Source organism: Athene cunicularia (genome assembly GCF_003259725.1).
Source record: "Athene cunicularia isolate RWA chromosome 26 unlocalized genomic scaffold, athCun1 chr26_part1, whole genome shotgun sequence".
Classification (NCBI taxonomy): Eukaryota; Metazoa; Chordata; class Aves; order Strigiformes; family Strigidae; genus Athene; species Athene cunicularia.
The window spans coordinates 2,882,028-2,904,392 of record NW_020799136.1 but is presented as its reverse complement, the minus strand read 5'-3'; the positions used below and the strand labels follow the sequence as shown (position 1 = coordinate 2,904,392).

General features: G+C 42.6%; 2 protein-coding genes across 2 annotated transcripts in view; one reads left to right on the top strand and one right to left on the bottom strand.

The window, feature by feature from the left end:
* Positions 1–17,359, bottom strand: part of CAPZA1 (capping actin protein of muscle Z-line subunit alpha 1) — a 28,780-nt gene extending 11,421 nt beyond the window's left edge. The window contains exons 1-2 of the mRNA XM_026864285.1: positions 17,355–17,359; positions 16,850–16,854 (exon numbers count right to left, since the gene is read on the bottom strand). The gene's annotated coding sequence lies outside the window, so the exon portion shown is untranslated. The remainder of the gene's footprint in view (positions 1–16,849; positions 16,855–17,354) is intronic.
* ST7L (suppression of tumorigenicity 7 like) overlaps positions 1–21,968 on the top strand; it is a 22,078-nt gene extending 110 nt beyond the window's left edge. Inside the window, exons 2-15 of the mRNA XM_026864113.1 lie at positions 760–842; positions 2,259–2,418; positions 2,932–2,986; positions 3,516–3,631; positions 5,213–5,291; positions 6,092–6,246; positions 6,746–6,843; positions 7,472–7,586; positions 9,399–9,471; positions 10,099–10,201; positions 13,300–13,450; positions 13,592–13,684; positions 16,405–16,544; positions 21,427–21,968. Of these exons, the coding sequence (XP_026719914.1) occupies positions 760–842; positions 2,259–2,418; positions 2,932–2,986; positions 3,516–3,631; positions 5,213–5,291; positions 6,092–6,246; positions 6,746–6,843; positions 7,472–7,586; positions 9,399–9,471; positions 10,099–10,201; positions 13,300–13,450; positions 13,592–13,684; positions 16,405–16,544; positions 21,427–21,585 (1,580 nt within the window). The 3' untranslated portion in view covers positions 21,586–21,968. The remainder of the gene's footprint in view (positions 1–759; positions 843–2,258; positions 2,419–2,931; positions 2,987–3,515; positions 3,632–5,212; positions 5,292–6,091; positions 6,247–6,745; positions 6,844–7,471; positions 7,587–9,398; positions 9,472–10,098; positions 10,202–13,299; positions 13,451–13,591; positions 13,685–16,404; positions 16,545–21,426) is intronic.
* The last annotated feature ends 397 nt before the right edge of the window (positions 21,969–22,365 follow it).

The window sequence follows — 22,365 nt, the reverse complement described above, 5'->3', positions numbered from 1 at the left end:
TTTTTTTTTTTTTTTTGTATTTTAAAGCTCTGATAAACTCAGACTTAAAACTGGAAACATATATAAAAGTTCTAGACCTAGCTGAACAGCTATAAAATGGATATTATAGTAAACCTTTGCTGCATGTTACTTTTTCAGATCCTTGCTTAAGATTATCCTTGTCCTAGCTAGGCATGGAGCTACTTTAAATTGAATCTAGGTTGCCTGAGCCAGGACACGCCATCTCACCCCGTGCCGGGCCTTGCCGCGGCCCCGCGGCCCCCCGGCCCGGGCTGGTGGCGGGGGTAAAGCTGAGGTGCGGTTTGGGTCAAAGCCACGGTCAGAGTAGCACTAGAAAGCGGCATTCCCCGCCGTGTGCTGTAAAAACCGGGAGGGAGAGGTCTGTGGAAAACGTGTGTTGTAACCCCGAAGGCGGGCTTTGTCAAAACAGCGCGTTTCTGATTGAGGTTAAAATGAAAGAACACATTAAATTGGCTTGTTGCTGTCCGCGAGCCACGATATGGGTGAAACCGTAGGCTGCTTTGTCTGAGAAGTTACACTGAATTTTTTAGGTTGGGTGTATAACCTAGATCAGTCACAGGTGGTTACAAAAATAATATCTGGAAAGGGCTCTCTAACAAAGTAACGTTATCTGTAAAGTGATTAGGGCTGTATTGTATTGCATATTTGCATAACATTTTGTTCAACATGGTTTAATAAAAAGCTAGTTGTGTCTTTCAGTTCTGCTCGTTAAGGCTTTGTTTTTGTTTCTCTTAACAGTGACGGTGTTCTTAAGCACTTTGACTCCGAAATTCTACTTTGCCCTTACAGTGACTTCGTCTTTTATATCTGGATTGATATTTGTAAGTAGTCCACTTTTATGTTTTTTAAACAACTTTAGCACCTCTAAGCTGCTTTCATTAGGGGTAAACGCCATCGGCTTTTTCTCGGTCAGACTCTAGAGGGTGCCTTTGTACTGGGAAGAAACCTGTTTAGTATTTTCTCTGATGTATTGTACGACTTTTGCCATGCGTGTTGTACATTGGGGTGAGGAAGGAAGATAACTTGTGCCTGTTTTAAGGAGATACGTGTCCATATGAATGTGTACCTGTGTGTGTATACATACATGCATTAAAAAGACAAAATACACATGCAAATGCTGCAGATCTCTCTGAAAAGAAAACGCTGAGATTTTCTAGTGTAAACTATGTAGTTAAGAGTTTTGTTTCTTTCAGTAATTTTTGGGGGGGGTTGTGCACCTGTCCTCACACAACTTTAACAACTTTGGTGTTAAAATGAGCCGGTGATTCAGCTCATCCTCAGAGGACAGTGCACAGTTAGTCTTTATTTTCAGTATTAAAAGCTAAAGCAAATGTCTCTTCTTGTTAATTCACCATATTTACCAGAATGTGCAAAATCTGTATCATAGGTGATATTTGTAGCCACCATTAAAAAAAAAAAGTCTTATTTATGTGGCAAAAACAACTTGTTTGCTATAAGTAATATTGCTTGGGTTTTGATTGAAGGATTTGAGGAAAGTCATTTAAGGAGATGGGTTCTGCTTGTGATAAGCCTTTTGCATGGGTCTGCTTTTGGGAGAAAAAAGTGATTATCCGTCATCCACTATTTACAGTAATGCTGCTTAACAAAGAATACAGTTTGTCTAAACATCCTGCCTTTCTGCTTGCTAATGAAAATACTCAGATAAGTTGGTCCAGGGCTGACTTTGGTAAAGTGCTTGAGGACTTGTGATGCACAGGGATTCTTAATATCTTCAGAGAGAGATGGTAATATTTTTGACTCAGAATTTCTGGTAAGTGGGCTTGATTGCTGTTAATTCAGCCTTTTCTCTCTGGACGTTTTTGAATGGCAGAACACATCACTTTAACTGTCCATTTTGTGCTTTATTCTTTTAGAGTATTTTTGTGAAATGAAAAAACTTCACCTGTCGAGGTTCCTGCCTCTGTGCACAGTTTCCCTTTACAGGCACTTTCTGAGAGGGGTTAGAAGTTATCCTAATGACTTGGGGAGGGAGGAACATACGTTGACTGAAATTTTACTGGTGTTTTTCAGCCTCTCATGTTATGTGGGTGATCCTGCATGACAAGACAGGCCAAAACAGATAATGAGTGTTACTTTATATGTAGATAAGTTCCATCTTACAGTCATTTGCAAGGAGATGTACTCTCTGTGAACAACTGGCTCTTCATCTCTGGAGTTGATGTTGGAAGGGTGTCACCTAAGGACATTTCTTCTGTTTTTTTTCTCTCCTGTGACAGGTGTTTGAGTGGTGGCATTTCCGAAAATACGGCACGTCTTTCATTGAGCAGGTTTCTGTGAGTCATTTAAGGCCTCTCATCGGCGGGGCAGAAAACAGCCCTCCAGCAGCAGCGTCCTTCTCTGCTGGAGAGAGTGAGGCGAGCAGGCAGAACATGCCAGGTAATTGTTGGTGTGTCCCGGCAGTTTTCCTTCAGCTTCAAGGCGGCTGGTTTGCATGAACTGGCTGTTAATTGGCTTTGACTTTTCGTTAGTGCTTGTAAGAACTGGAGAAAGGCCTACGTCTTACAATGCCTTTTGTTAATAATGGGAAAAATAAATAATATTGTATCTTTGATCTAAAATCGTCGTTATTAAAATATGATTTAGAAAACGTATTTAGCTAACAGTGTTGCAGTAACATTAGATATTTACTATTCTGAATATGTGCAGGATGAACATTGCATGAGTGTAAATGGCAGTGTTTAATCTTTGCACCGTGTGCTTTTGTACCCCAGCAATGTTGGGGAGCAAAAATATTTATGGAATAGAAGTTTGTGAAGAAGATTATATGTTTGTGCTCAGGTATATGATGATAAAGCATCTTTTGAAAGTAAAACATCTGCATTTTGAAGTCAAGGGAGTATTTCCTGTGCTTTTCATTCAAAAAATACCTTTTTTTTTTTTTTTCCCCAGAATGCAAAGTGTGGCGAAATCCTCTCAATCTTTTCAGAGGGGCAGAGTATAGCAGGTATTAATTCCTTTACTTTCCATTTGTATTTTTAAAATGAATGGGGGGTGTGCCCATGACTTCATCCCAGAGGTTGCACTAGTAATATCAGGAGGTGGCCAAGACCTGTGATAGGGGAGATTGATGTCAGGCCTGTGTTTAAAAGGCACCTATCCAAGCTTTGGTTCAGTATTAAGAATGCAAATATCACTAACATCATCAGTTTTTTTGAAAGTAGGGGAAAAGCTTTATTCAGAGGTTGAAAGAGTGATTCTGAATTTAGATTCTCTTTTATGAAACTGATATGGCCGTACTGTAAGTCTCCTTGAGTTATTTCATGGGGAAAGCTGCTTTCTAGGAAGCCAGTTCCTGAGTTGTTCCGAACTTTACAGATTATGGAGCAGTAGTACTTGAAACTTCTGGTAAGTAGCTCCAGTCTTTAATAAAAATAGTTGGCGCTAGTTTCAGTGGTCAGGCCCATCAGCCATCCCCCCAGTATCAGTGTTATGTTTACGAGGAGTGCTGCTGACTGAAATTTCTCCTGTTACAGATACATGTGGGTGACCGGGAAGGAGCCTCTTACGTACTATGACATGAATTTGTCTGCTCAGGATCATCAAAACTTTTTCACGTGTGATACAGATGCCCTTCGGCCTTCAGACACAGGTACCAGTGTCCCATGGGTCTGTAACTGCTCCCGAGTGTAAACGTGGCTGGTTTTATACTTCAGGGTAGCCCAAGCTATTGTGTCAAATATTTTGTGAAATGAGAGCCTGCTAAGGAGGTTTAAGAGATGTATTTAGTGAAAAGACTTCTTTTATCTTGTGCTTTCTCTACTAACTTTAAGGCTGTCAGGATCCTGACGCAGTTTAAGATCTCACACTTTTCAAATAATTAACAACACAGTGCTGAAAACCTGGATTGTATTCTCAACAGCCAAAGATATGGTCTCGTTTAAACCTTAGTCATGAATAGTGCAGCCTCCAGAATTTTTTTTCATTGTGTTCCACGTGTTTAGTGCAGAAAATGTTCTCTACCTGGTTACTGTCAGCCTGGGTGTGAACTATTGTCAGTTTGTCACATTCCGGAAGCGTTACTTGTCAGCTGGCTGTGACAGGCTTGATATGAACGATGTGTTTTTGTTTGACAGAATGGAGTGTATTGTCTCGCTTGCTAAGCCAAGACTAATATTTTGTTTCCAAAAGAAAACTCAAACATTTTTCCACGTTATTCTTGCTGGACAGCAGGAGGTTTTGTTCCAAAAGAAACATGTATAGAGTCTTTGGTTTTCTTATCGTACTTGAGATAGGCCAGATATGTAACTCCGTGAAGTAAGGTTTTGGAGTTCTTTCAGAGCTGTTAGTTCGTGTGAAAGCTGTTAGTTCTGCGTAGAAAATGGTAGCCTCGAGTATGTTGTTTTGCTAGAAGCTGGTTTTTAGTGTGGGATTTCTATTTTTCCCTAATGGGAGCGTAGTGGGGAGGGGTTTAGAGTCATTGTATCGAACTTTGTTTGCTCCTTATCTGACCATGATTTTGAATTCCAGTTGTAATTCAAATGACCCTTTTGAATAGATTTCACCCTTTTTAATTGTTTCCTAGAACACTTTCTAAGAGGGTGATAAATTATTATAGTATAATCTTGAATGGCTTTGCTGTGTTTGGCCACTCAGATGTGCCTTGTAAAGTTAAACGGGAATTGTTTAACCCTTTAGGATGTGGTAGTTTTCTAAATACTTAAGTATGAAGCTATACCTGTGCAAGACATCGCTTACTCTATCGCTGTTTTCTTTGAAGTTCTGTTTGAAAGCTTAAATTAAAATTCTGTGCAGGTCTGTGCAAGAACCTGTCTTTAACAACTGCTCTTGCCAAGCTTTCAACAAGTCTTGGGAAATGTTTCCAAAAAATCTGTGGCAATTTAGAAATTCTACATCTGCCTGGTTATGTAAGCTCTCTTTGCTCTCGGTGAGGGTTCTTAAATGGTCAGTGGGTCACCTTCCTGGTGGTGCTTTCCGAGATGAAATCTGGAGTGTAAGGAGAAGTTGTGAGATTCTGCTGCTTGTGGTAGAAACTGCTGGAATTAAACCACTTGTTTCCTCTTCCCTTTAACAATCATCTAGCGAACGGGAATTTGTAAAATGGTGAGGGAATGTTAATGTAGAGCACAAGCAGCAGCGTTGCCTCGGCTGGCTCCTGGGTGTTTCACCAGTGTCTCTGTCCCTCACCAGCCTTTCAATGTTTTTGCAACAGTTATGCAGAAAGCATGGCGGGAGAGAAACCCTCAAGCCCGGATTAAAGCAGCATATCAAGCTTTAGAGTTGAACAATGAGTAAGTTTAGTGTGTAAGTTCAATTGCTGTATTTCTAGTGTAAAAGATTAAGTGGACTGATATTGAACACGCTATCATTTTCTCGTTCTAATAATTTTAGCAAAGTCCTGAATAACTTCAGGGGGACTTCCGTGACATGGGGCTGCCAGTTGCACTGGAGTATTGAATGGTTCTACAAAAATGTAGCTTTTGTTTTCCCTTTTTCTTGGGAGAGATTTTTTTTTTTAAGTCTTTGTGTCAGTAGCACTAAATGAGAACTCGTATTCGGATGTGGAACAGTCTGAATACAAGATTGTATGTGTTTCAGAGATGGCGTTGTGGTGACACTGTATTTGGAGTCCACAGATGCCACTCCTGTAAAGGATTTAAGAATATAACACAAACTGAAGAATTTCACACACACCTGTGATTTGTTTTGTAATGTAGTCTCATTTTTTTTGTGTGTAAAATGTCTACCTGCTGGTTTTAATATAGGAAAGCAAACCAAACACAAAAACCCTCTCCAGACAATTACCAGAGCATTTTTAATATTTCAAGGAAAATAATTTGACTTACTGTTACAATTATTCTTTTTGTTGATCTTTTTCCAACTGTGTGTGTTTTCTGTAAAATGGAAATGGTTTCTGTTTTCCTGGCATTCACCATTTGAACTCAAGTCAGTTTTTTGGTACTTTAATATTGTCCACACTTAGATATTAAACGAAATTGAAAGCCGCCCATTTTTAATGATTTTAACCCTTATCTAGAAAATACTAAACTCCATCTCCCAGAATAATTAGTGGTTTTTTTCCTTATTACAGTTGTGCCACTGCGTACGTCCTTCTGGCTGAGGAAGAAGCAACAACTATTGTGGATGCTGAGAAGTATTTCAAGCAGGCTCTGAAAGCAGGAGAAATGATTTACAGGAAGTCGCAGAACTGCCATTCCCAAAGCCCCCAGCACGAAGCGCAGCTCAGTAAGGGCTTCTGAGTCGCCTAAATTCTTGGGTTTGTGAGGGCAGAAGTGTAAAACTGGAGTTAAAATTAGTGATTCTAGTTTGGCTCCGAGTTCGGAGAGGCGGTTCCTGCTGTTCCGGCCACGTATCCAGCGACGGGATCTGCTGCGGTGCCTGGAGGGGTCGTGGGAAGCGGCCGGTGCGCTGGGTGTTCCTGGTGGCCTTGGGAAGTGGGATGGGGAGAGCAGGGTGACGGAGCAGTTAGCCTGTGTCAGCAGCACCTCCTTTTATTTCACACAAAGTTTTGTTAAACAGAATTTTTTTTTTTTCATTTAACCTAGTTAAAACTTGCTGGCGTTGGTCTAGATGGGCCTGGGCTGGGACAGCATTAGGAATTATTTTATGCTTTTACATCTGGCTAGAAAAAGTTGTGGGGATGTTGGTGTTTGGGGTTTTTTTGGGGAGAGGGAAGGAGAGGTGAGGATTGAAGCTGTATTTGTTTTTTTGTCTTTGTAATCAGGAAGAGACACCAATGTGTTGGTATATGTGAAAAGGAGGCTGGCTATGTGTGCCAGGAAACTTGGAAGAATACGAGAAGCAGTAAAAATGATGAGAGATGTAAGTAAAAATAAAAAAAGTGGTGAGCAGTGTTGTTTTCAATCACATTGTCCAAATTAATGGTTTAAAGTTCCTCTCTAGGCATCATAATTAATCTAGTTGAGATATTTTCTGATGAGATTTGTGCATCATGATTCGTGATTTATTTTGTCAGCAGTTTTTTCAGTTCCTTCGTGTAGGTTTTAATTTTTTGTATAGTACGATGTCATACGTTAACAGTTCTGTTGTCCAGTTTGCTTCATGCTTGACTTGGTGACTAACTTGTCAAAGTAGCCAACTTTAGATTTCACTAACATTTTTCTTTCACTTGCCCAAGTTGTATTCTGAGTTCTTTTTTCATAGGAAAGTATTACTGCCCAGGCCAGCTCACCGTGGGAGCTGTGCAGATCTGGCCTGGGAGTGTGTTGTATGAACCTCGACATACTTATTTTCCATTAGGTCAGTACAGGGAAGACGGAAGGTAGAAATGATGGGGTTCTTTTCATGCTGCTTATGTGCCAGTTTCTGACAGTGTGAAAGACCAGAACTTTGAAAAAGCTTAAATATCGTCCTGATTTCTATTAAGTGTTTCAGGCATTCAAGTGCAATTCTGTCCGTGCTTAATTTATTTCTCTTTATTGATTTGCAGTTGATGAAAGAGTTTCCACTTCTCAGCATGCTGAATATTCATGAAAACCTCCTGGAGGCACTGCTGGAGTTACAGGCTTACGCAGATGTCCAGGCAGTTCTAGCAAAGTATGACGGTGAGTGGTGCCTTTGGGAAGTGCGGGTGTTCTGGTGTTGGAGCGCGGGTGAGGTGGGCACGGTGTGCCTGGCCAAGAGCAGGTGTCTGCCCGGCACCTCAGCTGCTTGGCTAGGTTCCCTTCATTGGCAACAAACAGGCGCTTCCAGAGTGCAAGTCAGGTTTTTTCTTCTGAATAATGAGGTCAAATTTAGGCAAGCTAAACTGCATACAAATTACTTCTCACATTTTTAAATTCCTTCTAATCTGTAAAGAAATCTTGGAGCTCACTGTGCTTCAATTTAAGGATTATTTTAATTTTTTAATCCCTTCTACATCCCTGGTTATGCCTAAATTCATCAGCCTTTTTTTTCAGTCAGCCTGTAGCCCCCTAAGTAATTGATGTAAATAAGGTGGAAAATGTAGTTTTCCTTTCTGTCATCTTCCAGGCTTGGCCTCGTGATTCTGTAACACGGAGGTTGCTCGCCAGAGATTAGCAACGTGCAAGCATGCTGCTTGCCAGAGATTAGTGGTGTGCAAGCTTTGGGCCGTTAAATGGCAGTAGTTTGCTTTCACATCCCGTCTCAACTCACGTGTTTCAGGTGGTGTGCAAGTCTAGATAAAGGCTAATGAAATATATACCTTCTTATTGTCCTCAGAGTTTTGCCACCTAGATAATGCCCACATCATTAGCGTACAAAGCGCCGCTGTCAAAGCTGTCCCTTCCATCACCTCCAGAATGGAGGGACATAGAAGCAGTATTTTGTGGCGGTCGCTCCCTGCCCTTGAGAAGTCGGGACGTTCTCTCCCGTGTCTCTGTTCTTTATTGCTTCAGGGAATCAAAAGGACGATATTCCTGCCCAAATCCTGTGCCCCCTGTGCGTGGCCACCCTAGCAGCCTGCTCTTGTTACGTGGCCATCCATGTTGTTCTGTGTGGATTCTTACTGATTTAACAAAGCCATTTGCTCTTTTCCTGGTGCTTCTTTATATTAACGTCGGGAATTTTGACACTTTCTTAAGAAAGCGTTGCTGATTTTTTTCCGAAGCATCTGGAAAAATGAGTATGAGCTTCAGACTCTCCGTAGCGCCCCTGTGTTTTGCTTGACACGACAGCCAGACTTCTAGTAAGTGATGGACAAGCCCAGGATGGGATTTACAAAAAAAGCAAGAGCCATCTGACTATACACAACATGGTACTTGGGAATTAGACCCCAGACTTTGTCTGCTTTTAAAGTAAACTTTAGTGTGAAGTGCTAACTTTCTAATCTGTAATTGTCAGCTCAGATTTGGCCTCAGATGTTCTACAAAACCTACAACTAAAAGCATTTTTCCCCATGGAACTGGAAAAGAATGGAATTTGTATTTTTGTTAAAATTTGTCTACCTGTCTGTAATGCAGTTTTTTTTGGTCAGCTTGTAGCTGGTCTCTCAGTATTCTGTAAAACTCTGTTAATGTAAATTTGCAAAATTAGGGAAAATTAGAAGCTTATTTTAAACCTTCATGGGTTAATACAGGAAAAGTATGCTGTTCTTAAGTGTGTATTTATACATGCATTTCTCTCTGAATTAAGTTTCAGTGTCTTGGTGTGTTTAGAAGAAAAAAAATTACTCTTTACCAGCTAACTACAACTCAGATTTTTTAATCTGAGACTGACTGGTGTCCAGGAAGAAGACTGTGCAAAGAATTTAAAAAGTTTCTAATCATCGCTGAAATGTTCCAGATGTTACACTCACTGTCTGGTATACCCAACTCCAAAATCTTTAAGCTCAAAGGATGTGGGTTTAAAGTGTTTGTCTTATAATCTTACAGCTTAATTATTTTATTTTATCATAGATATCAGTCTTCCAAAATCAGCAGCAATATGTTACACAGCAGCCCTGTTAAAAGCCAGAGCTGTTTCAGAAAGGTAAGCAAGCACATTTGTGAAAACAGTGGTTTGTTGCTAATCTTGAGTTATGCTGTAAAATAGGAATTAAAAAGGTCTAAGTCCAACATGTAGCAGTTACATTTCTAAGAGCAAGTTAAGTGTATTTATACATACATATATATGTGTATATCGTTAAATGTAATTTGCAGTTTTTTAAGCGTCCACGAAGCTAACACAGTTTAAGGTATTTCCCAAGAGCCCGTGTACACACATGTGCTTTTGTATAAATTCCGTTTTCAGCGTCTTGCTGGTGGTGTTCAGGCGTTCTTTGTGGGGTGGATCGGGTGCAGGGTATTTGTGGTAGCTCACGTTGGCATTTCACTCCCTGGTCTCTTTGCCCTCTGGCTGGGGGATGCTGGAACAGCCACACGAAGGACTCGATCGCCTGTGATTGACGTGGAGTTTCGGAAAGCTCAACACAACTTCGTCGTATGGGCATGGATCACAGTCAGGATACCTGAATTAAAGTGAACATTTGTCTCCTAGAAGGCTTTGTTTATCTTTCTTGACAAATCAGCCAGTTTTTAATGAACTGCAAGCTTACAGTGCAAATAAACACCTGGTTAGCATTTATTACTTTTGGTCAATGTGGGCTTTTCCCTTCAGGTTCTCCCCAGAAACTGCCTCCAAAAGAGGGCTTAGTACAGCAGAAATTAATGCTGTGGAAGCGATTCACAGAGCTGTGGAATTTAACCCTCATGTTCCAAAGGTAAGAGTATTTTATTTCCTATTGGACCACTGTTTATGTCTTCTGAAAAAAGTCATGTTATCAACTTGTTACTGGAGCCTTTCTAGCCCAATGTTTTCTTGAAGCTAGTTGTATCTCCAGCCGTTGAGTTATTAAACACACTAGTATTTATATCATAAATGTTTGGTGGCCAGAATTAGTTGTTTGCAGTAGGTGATGATAAAACAGGTTTTTTTTGCAAAAAAATTTAAACTCAGAATTTTCAAACTCGATGGAAAGTCCAGCAGTGTATTACTGAAGGCCCTTTACTGGGTAAGGGCAGGCGTTAATAAATACAAATTTAGATATTTAAAATCCCTGAAGCCAAATTAAGTTCTCCAAACAATAACCACTCGTAGTATCTCAATGTACATTTTTTTTCTGCTGTGCTTCCAAGCACGGCTCCAGGACTTGGGTTATTGAAAGATCCACAGTCGCTTATTTTCTTCATCCACGTGTGAGATAAAGAGTCGGTGTTGCTGTAGGCTGGAATTTAGTGTCTGGCTCTGCTTGCCGTGGCCAGGATACGGATTCCACTGAGCGCTGGGTGAAAATAAAATCTTACATTGCTTTTTACTGTACTAGTATGGGCGATGCGTTCAGTTTGAAACCTCGCATGCAGAAGGTTGGCTTAGTCCTGGACCTAATCCTCTGCAAATGATCATGGAGTCCCAGTGACTGTTGCTGTGAAGGCTCGAATTATCCCGCCGCCCTCCTCTGTCTGCCTGTCCAATCTAATAGAATGTGCACTGAGAGAGCTAATTGCTGCTTGTGTGCATGACTGATCAAGAGCGTAGCAAGTTCATTTCAGACAGTCTCAGACAGATTTTTTCTTTAGCCACTGCCTTCAGGGGAAGAAGATTATAATGCATTATCATTATCTAAAAGTTCTTTTATTTTGTGTATCCTCCAGTTTCGGGAGCCTTCCGCACCTTTTTTAAGAAGTTAGATATCATTTCAAACAGGCTGTTTGCAAAACATGCTCCGTAGTTCTACAGACAATCACCGACACTGATTCCAGCTTGCAGTAATTTGACCTTCTCTTCTCATTGTATACCTATCCAGTTGTCTTCATGATTTTTTTAAAATTACAGTATTGCCTTGAAACACCAATTTATTAGACGACAGGGCAGAACTTTCTTGGTGCTGTCTAGAGCTCCGAGATGCTCATAGTCACAGCAAACAAGTGAACGAGGGCACAAACAAGTAACTTGCCCAATGGGTCACAGTGGTGGAGAAGAAAATCTAGTTTTTGAATTTGCAGTCTGTTCTGTCCCACGGACTAAAAATAAATGAGAATGTAAAGTAGAAATCCCTTTGTTCTTGCATCTCGTGAAAGTGGTTGTCTTTGCACATAACATCGTTTTGCATAAGGAAAATAAAATAGTGTTCGTTTCTCTTTGGAGTTATGCTTTTACAAGGATGGGTTTTGTTTGAAAAGTTAGGAAGGCTTTTTACACTGCGAGAGAAATGGTACTCTTAAGCCATTTCACATTCGAGATCTGTAACTACATTTTGATAATGTATCAAACAACCTTTTCCAGTCATCTTCTGGTGTTTTACAGATTTTTTTTGTGTGTATAAAGACTTACATAAATCTGCAAAACCCAAGCTACTTTCAGTACTGATACCTTGCCTGTTTTACGGTTAAACACAGACATGACAACCTGCCAGACTGTGGAATTTTTCCATTTCTGTGGTGACGCAGGCAGAGCGAGCCAAAGCCTGGAGTTCAGCCTTGGCACGTTGTGGCAGTGCTGGCAGCGGGGCTGCCTCACCACTCTCACGTTTATATTCCCCTCCTCTCCGCACAGTTAGTACAATGGGAAGGGGCACTGCGGAGAGCATGAGGAGCCAGGGCAAGGGTCAGATATTTGAGACCATTTTCCCACAGCAGCCCTGTGTGAGTGATCCTTTACTGTGTTAAAAAAAAAAAAAATTTAAAAAAAAAATTTGAAGAGGATTAGAGGGGATTAGCAAGAATATTACCCTCCGGAGTGTAGGCCCAAGGCACTAAGAGAAGAACCTAGCCAGGCAGTAAATGTGCTTTATTTGGCCAGGGCACAACCCCTCCTACATTCCTTCAAGAATCTGAATGGGAAAAGTTAAGTCCTCAAACTGGATTAGTAAATAATCTCATAGTTTGTGGCATCTGCTGAAATAAATCGGCGAGTTAGCTGCATTCTTACACTTTGGGAGACAGTCAAAGGAATTGCCAGCTACACTGATCAAAGATGTGGATTAACTTGGGCTCTTATTGAATGAGACACTCTATGCTAGGAGAGAATAACTCACAGGTGAATACTAGAGCTGAAACTGTCATCTCATTCTTGTAAAAATTACTGATCTGTTTTTAAAAGCTAAATTAAAGTGAATACCTGTCTTTTTTTAATGTACCAAAACAAAACTGCGTGTCCTGTGTTTCAAGGGAAATGGAAAATGATCAGCCCTTGTGTTCTTTGACCCTTGTGTGCATCAGAAATTCTGCTGATGTAGGGAGGAGGCCAAAATTGAAAAAATCTGAAATCGGAGATACTTTGTGGTAGTCCAGCAAAACCACATTAAACCAAGATTTTCCTGGGTTTGGTTTATTGTTCTTCCTTTGGTTAGCAAACTGTCACTTTCTGGTTTGCTACTCACGAGCTGGCAAGTACTGAGCCTCCTACACTGAGACTTTCAGTGATGAAACGCTGAGCAAAAATACCGCTGGTTTGGTGGGTTTTTATTAACCTGAACTGGTAGCTCATTGGTGTTGTGCCTGCCGCATTATACTTTATGTACATTCCACAAGAACATATTTTTATTTTGGCTTACTGAAGATGATGTTTTTTGGGTTTTTTTTTGTGATATGTTGTGTGTGAAAACCCCAGTTTGAGTCTTGCACAGGGCTGAGTGTTTTGCTGCTCTTCCCTTCCCGTGGCTGCCTGCACTGTGTCAGCACTGGGCTGTTTCTCCAGCGGGCAGGAGCTGGCCCCTGCGGGATGTGCTCAGTTGTGCCTCGGATGATCGTTTACATCTCACAGTTAAAGATTTTGGAGTATTCCATGTAACCAAGCGTCCTTTACCACTTTTACTTTCAGTATTTACTAGAAATGAAGAGCTTAGTGCTACCTCCAGAGCACATTCTGAAACGAGGGGACAGTGAGGCGGTAGCATACGCTTTTTTCCACCTCCAGCACTGGAAGAGGATAGAAGGGGCTCTAAATCTGCTGCACTGCACATGGGAGGGCAGTGAGTATTTCTCCTTGTTTTAGTTTTTTCTGTAGAGCAGACTAATCTCTCTGCTTTATTCACCTCAGACACGATTGGTTCTCTTTGTGAGAAGCCGGTCACTTGGTGATACAGATCTGATGTCACCCTCTCTCTTTTCAGCATTTAGGATGATCCCGTACCCATTAGAGAAAGGTCATCTTTTCTATCCCTATCCGAGTTGTACAGAAACAGCAGACAGAGAACTGCTGCCAAGTAAGTGGTTTCTAAGCAGTAATGATAATAAAACACAAGCTAAGGACACGTTCAGCTTGTGGTATTCTGTATTTACCTTACTGCGATTTTTTTTTTTAGTTTGAGCTTCCTGTGAAGGGGCTTCAGCTATTTGTTGATGTCCTTCCCAAGCCATCCTGGAGCACTTGGCGTGTGTGTGTGGTAAATGTTAGCTTGACTCTCTAATAACAGAAGTCCTTCAGAGGTGAAGTCTGTGTGTGGTACATTCAGATTAGATTTGGCCAACTCCGAGAACAACAAAATGGGCCAGTTCTTTAAATGACTCTTAAGGGGATTCATGGCTTTGACCGCAGGGAACGGAGGCGAGGTTCCAGTCCTGCCTTGGGGTGTCTGATCTTGCAGAGAATCCTCAGTTAATCTGTAGCTCCACGGAGCACCTATTGCTTTCTGTCCTCGACTCGTTGGTCTGTGTTTGTCAGCTGGGCAGTGTGCTTCCAGGGGCACCTTACCTGTTCGGTATTTCTGTGGATTTATACTGACGCTTGACCCTGAAAAGTCAGTCTCCAGCTGCCCATTACTGCAAGATTATTTCATGCAACTGTGAGCCTACATGGGATTTTTTCTTTAGGTAAGGCAAACAAACTAAATCACTAAGGCCCATGCTCATCATATTTGGGAAAATAGCATCAATTTAGATTAGAATTAGACTGTTAATTGTACCTGTTAATGGGATTCCTTTGGGGGTGAACTTCTACATCGTAAAGAAACGCAAGTCCCAGGGGACTGGAAAGGGCTACTGCAAAAGCACCAGCAGACCCACTGAGACCACAGCTGTGGAAAGGAAAACTACACATACGTGTTTCTATTTAAAAGCCTGAAGTTATATTTAAAATGTGTAATTTAAATTTGCCCCCAGACTGCTTTAAATTACTCATTTCTCACTTATGCAGGATATTGCACAAGGAATTCCTTGGTTAGCGACTAACCCTAAATTGTAGACTTCCCAGCATAATTAAACACCAACACATGCAGATATTTCAACACGATCACTCACGCGTTCCTGTTATGTTTTAAATATAAAACTACCCATAAATTAAACAATCTTAACACTTTTATTGCGGTACTTCCTTGAGAAATCTTGACACTTCTTTTAAATTTACCTATTTAGAATAATGTTGGCCAAATCAGTGCTTCAAAAATCCTGTATTGGTCTGACTGGTAACAATTCTCAAATGGCCACGTACATATAGAATTATCTTTACTTGTCCTTATCTATTTCAGAGTTGATTTTAATTTCCCAGTGTAGGAAAAACTAGTGAAAAAAAAGAGTCCTTCCTATTTTATTTTTTTTTTTAACACTTTCCTACCTTATGTTGGATATTGCTCCATGTTTTAAAAATTGGGCAAGCTCCCACCCGGTGGGAGTGTCCCGCTGTTCTGCGGTGGGGGAAGGGACCGTGGTGCTGTCACGCTGCCTCGTGGCCCGGCGGGGCTGGTTGTGTGTGCGGAAGGTGTGAACTGATAATCTCTGGGATAACACTGAACGTTTCTGGTGGGCGTTAGACGTGGAACTCCGAGCGTTCTACTTAGTTGTGCTCCAAAATCAGACACTTAAAAGCAAACCAAAAGCCAAGCATTTTGCCATTAATGCTTTGCAAGAGCATGAGCTGCTGCTGCTGGACTGCTCGTACAACGGCAGCTTTCATGTGCCAGCACTCGGAAACAGTAACTGGGAGGGTGAAGTGTCTTTTTCCTCCTCAGACTTCAGTTTAAAAATTAATACAACTGTATTTTCTTGTTTTACGGAAAGGCTTACTTAAATTTTGAGGCTTTTGTTAGATTTTTAAAAACAGCTTGTCGAGAAGTGTGCAGCCCTTTTCGTAATTCCTGATGTCTATAGAAACTATTTTTTTTCTTCATTTAAAACCCCTTTAAAATCATTGGACAAAAGTCAGGGCCGCAGGTATTCAGAGCCAGTAAGTAATTGCAAATTCCCCAAACAGGTCCTGGGCTAGTAACCAGTAGTAGTGTCTTGAGTGCTGAAAGCTCCATATGCCAGCCCTTAGCCTGCCTAATCAGCTTCTTTTGATTTTGTTACCATAGATTGGAAATTGCAAGGAGCTGCTATGTGCAGAATTTATAACCTAGTCCTGGTGCTGTTTTCTTTGAGGTCTACTCTGTCAGCTGCTCTGAAAAAATTTACTGTAGCCTACCAACCAGAAATCTTTGAAAAGTATTAAGGAGGTACTTTGCATGTATATATAATGTGAGGATTGTTTTGTACTTGCTGAGCTGCTTATAGGACGGGGAGATGTGCTGTTCTCTTTGGGTAGCAGGATTGATGCTTCAGAGGGTTGAAAACACCAGAATTGTTTAAATTGGTCTCGGTAATTTTGACAGCTTGTGAATTTTACGGTTCATCCCTCTGTCCTGTTAAAAGAGTAGGTACCAAAACCTAAACCTGATTAAATGCTTCAAAAATAAAGCCCATGCAAGTGAAAAAGAAGGCTGGGAAGAGAAAGATGTAAAGACTATTAACAATGAACACAAGCATTTAATGTAGGGGGAAAATTTTTGAGAAGTTTTAAGTTCTGGGACCTAACATGTGCTGCACAATAGTCTTGAGTCCACACTTACTCCTTCTGAAAGTGTAGAACTGAGTTATTTACAGAGTCTTGTAATTCCTAAAACTGTCCTTGATTACCAAATGTCAATATTATTTTTTTTTTTTTTCCTTTCAGCATTTCACGAAGTCTCCGTTTACCCGCAGAAGGAACTTCCCTTTTTCATCCATTTCACAGCAGGCCTCTGCTCCTTTTCAGCAATGCTCGCCCTCCTTACGCACCAGTTCCCTGAGCTGATGGTCGTTTTTGCTAAAGCTGTGAGTATCGTCTCTGTCACGGGACTTCCTGAGGTAACTTGGGGGACCTTGGGGAGTTTTGGGGTCCATGGTGAAGTAGGCTCTAGTCAGTCTTATGCTTCTGGGCCATGAATTATTTGATCTCCCTTTGTAAGAATCTTAATTAGTGGCGCATACTTGTTGAAATTTAGGCAAAGTGTCTTATTTTGACAAGGTGAGCTGTTACTATAACATACCTTGGTTTTAATTTGCACTCTAATGGTGAGAGAGCAGCATTTCAGCACCAGAGAAATTTTGCCACGGGACACTGGTGAGTATGGATTTTGTTCTCGTAGAAGTGAAAGGCTGCAGTGCGAGAACCTCAAAAAATAAATTTGTTGGCTGGAGATTTTGAGAAGTGAGCAAAAGACAGGCTGGGCTGCAGGAAAACAGATCTCTTGCTCAGCATTGGAAACTAGTAGCACGATGTGTCTGGAACGGATGAGAGCAGGGGTAAGGTAACTGCTACCTTAGTTACCTAGTTGTCACCTACCTTTTGGGAACTAGGCTGGTGGTTTTGTATCTCATCTGGTTACAGCTACTGGATGGAGAATGTGTTCGGTGACCTCGGTTCTGTCATTTGAGCACCCGTTCAGGGATGGAAATTGGTCTTGACAATGGCGACACGTTTCTGATCTCTGCTGCCTTAGATATATCTAAATGTGCCTGCTGTTACTTGTTCCTGTGGGTGCCTTCTGCGCCCGTCTCCTTCCTCCCTCTCTCTGCCCTGCTCTCTTCAGGGTTTCTTTTCCTTGCTGTTTCCTTTTCTGTTAACATTGCTGCTGGCTGCAGCTCGTCCGAAAGCTGTGCTGCCTCACTTCGGCAGGGCGAGAGACTGCCCAGGCAGCTTCCCCTCGCCACTTCCAGCCTGAGCCACGCAGTATGTTTGGCCTTTGTTGAACCGTGGATCTCGTGCAGAAGAGCAGAGTGGCCAATAAAGAGCCCTGAACTCTCAATGAAATCATTTATTCTAGCTTTGCTAGTCAAAATAGAGGGTGAAAGGCGTTAGGCTTCCTCGCTGTTGTCAGGCAGCAGGTAATGGAGGCCCAGGAGGTAAGCCCTTTTTCTTAAGGATACATTTTTCCTAAAAGCATTGGCTTTGCTAACATTTCTAGTCCACAGTGTCCAAGTCATGCAGGTCTGAGAGTGGGGCCTCATTTCCACACAGTTCTGTTGATCTTTTTGTTGGAAAATGTAGTTGGACATGCCAGTGACAAATTTCAGTGCTGCTCATAATTGGCTGGGTTCATAGTAACTAGGGTCTAACTATCTGCTTGATTAATTCTGTAAGGACTGCATTAGCAAAGTTGTATGATTTCCAAAGAGATACAAGGTCAAATGTTATGCTAACAAAGAATTGCTTGGTGAAGTTCTCTCTGCTGGGTTTCTTGAACCAAAAAAAGACTCTGCAAGTCACTTGGCTTTGCGCACTGGCATTTTGAATGTCAAGTGACGTGTCCAAATGTGGGGAAAAAAAAAACTCCCGGGGTCTGGTCGTTTGGCAGTGGGTTTATTTCATTTATTTTCTACAGAAATGGATAGATAGTGTCTGTTCAGCTGAAAAGATGATCAAGAAGCCGTGTGTTGCTGTGTCATTCCACCAACCGAGTCACAGCGGGGGCAGGCACAGGCAAAGGGGTTCTTGCCCCTTAGTGTGCTAGTTTAACACTGGAATAAAGAGCCCGGTAATGAATTCTGTGTGAACTCCTGAGGCTGGCAGCTGAGAAGGGAATGCCATCTTCCAGTATTCTGCTGGGTTAGACAGTTAATGTCAAGTCCCAGTCGTACACTAATGACTAATATTCTTCCTTATTTTAATTATTATTGTACTCTTGATCCCATTCCTGATGTTTTCAGAAGCATTCAGAAAACTTGTAAGAAGCAATGATATTCGTTATCAAATTAACACTTCCAATTTTATTCATAGATCGCTTCAGTATTCCAACTTCAGATAATGCCGTGACTGCTGCTTACCCTTTATAAAGCATTATCTCTGTGTTCTGGTTGGATTTTCATACTGAAAATGGAAGTTCACCTTCTCTTTAATGACACCTGTCTGCACCCAAGAATTCTGTAATGAAACAATTATTATTTGCTGTATCTAGTGTTATATCTGCAGGCAATTCCAGTGCTTTAAGCTTTCAAAATGAATTTTTTTTTTCTTGTGTGTTTCATAATCTCAAGTATTTTTTCGCGATACCATGTTTTAACTTACTAAATACAGTAATTGGAGATAACGGAGTTCTAGATGGTAGATACCTGGAGTGCCTTAGTGAAAAAATGATACAAAATGTAATTCCAACAAGTTGTTCAATTTCCAACAACTCTAGAACGCAGTTTTAGGAGTGATGATTGGGAAGGACCATGTATATGGAATTCTTCACTACAGGTCTCAGAGCAACTCAGATCTGAACTGCTTAGGTTACATGTCAGTTAGTTCTTGATCAAACTGTTGTTCCCAGCAGTTGAATCCCCAGCGACCTGCATGCCTCTGGAGGGTTTTGAGAAGTTGAATACCTTTCTATTGACTTGAAAAGTCTGAGTTTACATATTTTCATTTGTTAGTGCTTGAGTTTGTTTCCTCCATAATAAATCACAGGGTAAACCTTGGCAAATTGCTAAAACTATTCCAAGTGGCCAAAAATCACAACGGAGCGTTTGCTGGTTCCAATGTACACAGCTAATCCCCCGTCAGCAGGGCCCGGGGCGCTGGCCCCGGCTGCGGGGGGACGGGGGCGGCCCTGCCTCCGGGCCAGGCGCCGGGGGCTTCCGCTGCCCTGCCCAGGGCCAGGCCTTGGGGGCTAGGACTGGGCCTGGCCGAAGAGCCGAGATTTACAGAGCCACTTAGAGCCATCTGTGGCTCGCTAGGACGTTTAATGTCCCTTGAGGAAGGGGAGGTGTGCTGGGACAGGAGCGGGAGAGCCCCGCGTGACCCGCGGCGCCAGCGCTCTTAGCGGGTCGGAGCTCAGCCTCGCTCCTTGTTTCAGCTAGACTTCTCATCTCCTGGAGAATCGCTCTGCTCTTGATCCTCAGAGACAGCTCTGTTGTCTCAAGTAGTTGCTGTTGAGAATTTTCTCGGTAAGTGACAGAAGGGAGGAGGTAGGCGAAAGGGCTGGCAGCAATCTCTGCAGTTCACTGAGCAAGCCGAAAAATACTCTGTTACATAAAACAACTTCTGAAACTGCAGACAAAAGGGTCTGAATATTTTTCCATTCAGTATGAATTCTTATTTTTTAATAATTACCTAGGTGGAGAACTGGGTAGCTATGTATCATCATGCGAAAGTGATGTTGCACAATTCCTCCTGTAATATCTTAAAAGACAGCGAGAAGTCTGCCCACAAGAGCGCTAGAGATGCAGAGTGACAGCTGGCACTGTGCTCAGCAGTTCCTGGAAACAATCACCATGCCCACCTTGCAAGGAAATCAGTCCCATTTTTTCAAGTCTGAATTTTAGGCTGCTAGAATAGACCAATATTAGTTAATATTAAGTACTGAAAAAATATTGCAGCAGTGTTCCTGCTGAATCCTACTGAAAATGACTTCCTTGTTCACGGAGTTGGACAGAATCCTGAGACAGTCCCTGTTCCAAAGTGTTTTGATATTGATCGCTCGATATTTTTCACAACAGAGAAAAAAAGTTGTGGGACTCAGATTAAAAATTGGCTACTTTTTGCTTGCAAGTTTGGGAGAAAACATTGCTCGTTGTGGTTGTTCCGCCGCTCCCCGTTGGAGGATTCCTTGCTGTTTTGCTGATAGCAGCCATCTAGAGACAGAAACTAGGCCTAAACAGAGCCCCGTCTGGCAAGCCCTGCTTTCTGTGACACGCTGCTTTACTTTCTGAACAAATCCCCCTACCACTTTCCCCAAAGCTCATTAAGTGAGGCTGGAGAATTAACTTTTTAGCCAGCTGCTGAACTTTTCATATTTATAAACACTTGAGTCTTTTGCTTATCTAAGAGAAAATGTGTATAGTTTGGAGATGTGCACTTCTCTGCCAATGTGTAATGAGTAGTTCTACACTTGGTAGAAAAAAAAAGCCTGAAGTTTCCTGTCACAGCTGAGTGTCGATGCCAAGGGCAAAGGTTTCTTGCCTTGCTAATCTACATCTTAACTCATGCACTTAATGTGGAGGTGCCACACGCAGGCAGGCAGGGGAGAAGCTGCCTGCGGCGGAGAGCCCCTGCGCTGCTGTGAATGTTGTGTTTTAAAAGCCCTTTTAATGTAATATTGGAGGTTATGATAGAAGCCAGGAGGGCCAAAGTGAAACCCTCTCCTTTCGCTCCTGAGCAGAGGCTTTCCACGGGGATAACGGAGTCCCAGCGCGGTCGCTGGGGGTGGCTTGGGGAGGCGCAGGGCAGCTGCACCATCCGTTTTAGCCCCATCTTTGGGAACTGTTTAGATGGCACCTAGAACGTGGGTCCTGTCCGGAGGCACGGGCCGGCCTTGGTGGATGGTCTGTTTGGTTTTTGGACGTTGATGAGCTATAAACAATCCTGGCCTGCCGAGGCGCGGCCCCCCTCCCCGCGTGCCGCCGTCCTGACCCCCCCTCTGCCTTAGGTGCTGCGGGTGCTGTGGCCTGTGAGTGCTCCCAGTGTCCTGGCCTCCAGCTGAGCCAACCCTGCCGGCGGTGAGTGGACAAGGCTGGGGCTGGGGCTTCGGAGGGATTTTTCCTCTTTTGTGTGTCTTGCCTAATACTGAACGTTTGCCACAAGCCTGTGTCGCGGCATCAGCGCCACGGGGGCGGTAGCTCTGCTGCCTTGAGGCGGGAGGATACAGGGATTTTGTCCGTGCCTTGAGCCTGTAAAAGGCTGTTGGGTTTGAAACTGAGCTAATTTTTTGTTGCTGTGTTCTGTTTCTTCTAGTGCTCTGGGACTCTTCCTTCACCCTTCAGCTTTATGACGGAAAACACTGAGGTGCCCTGTCCGGTGCCGGGCCTCGGCCGGCCCCGCTCCGACCGGGGCGTGCTGGCGGGATGGTTCCGTTCCCTTGTTCTCCCGAGCCTTACCTCTCTGGTTCGCTGACCCCCGGGCGTGGGGGGCAAGGAAGAGGGCTGAGCTATCCAAACTGGTATCTTTGACAGGCTTCCACGTTGGTAACGGTGCTTAACTATGAATTTCTACTTTGGCCTTGGTCAGTAGTCATCTAGGAAAATAGTTTTTGTTGAGCAATACCTTACTGCTCCCTTAATCACTTGTACAACTGGAAGCTAATACTTCCTCTGTAAGAAAGGAGAGGACTGGGCAGATGTTTGGAGTATTGACACTTCCTTCTCAGCTGCAGATGCGCCGGATAATTGGCTTAGATTTAATTTTATAAGTCTTTTTCAAAATATTTGTTAACCGCAAAGTATGGTTCTGCTTTCTTTATTAAAAAGTTGCTTCTTAACACATCGAATTTGTTGACTTCTTAAGTGTCTGTTTAATATAGATTACAATGTGCAAAGATTTGTTTCTTCTGTATCCTACAAGCTTGCACTGCTCAAGGAAATGGTAGTATAAACTCTGTTCTGTATTGCTGCTACTTTAGATGTAATTGTGCATCTTTTTGTCTTTCAAACCACTTTGCCTTGAGGAACGGCGTGGTTTCTGAAGCTGCAGAAGCCGTTGTGATGGGAGGTTTTTGGGAGACCTGCACTTTCACGTGTTGGTCCGAAGTACCGCTGTTGTGGACGCCGGGACGTGAAGAGACCTGAGGTGCGGAGCCATCTCCGAGGGAATCGCTGCCTGTGCAGCCCGGCCCCAGGCTCGGTTTGCTGCAGGGCTGTGGCAGCCCGGGGGGTTGAGGCGGTCGCTGCCACCTCC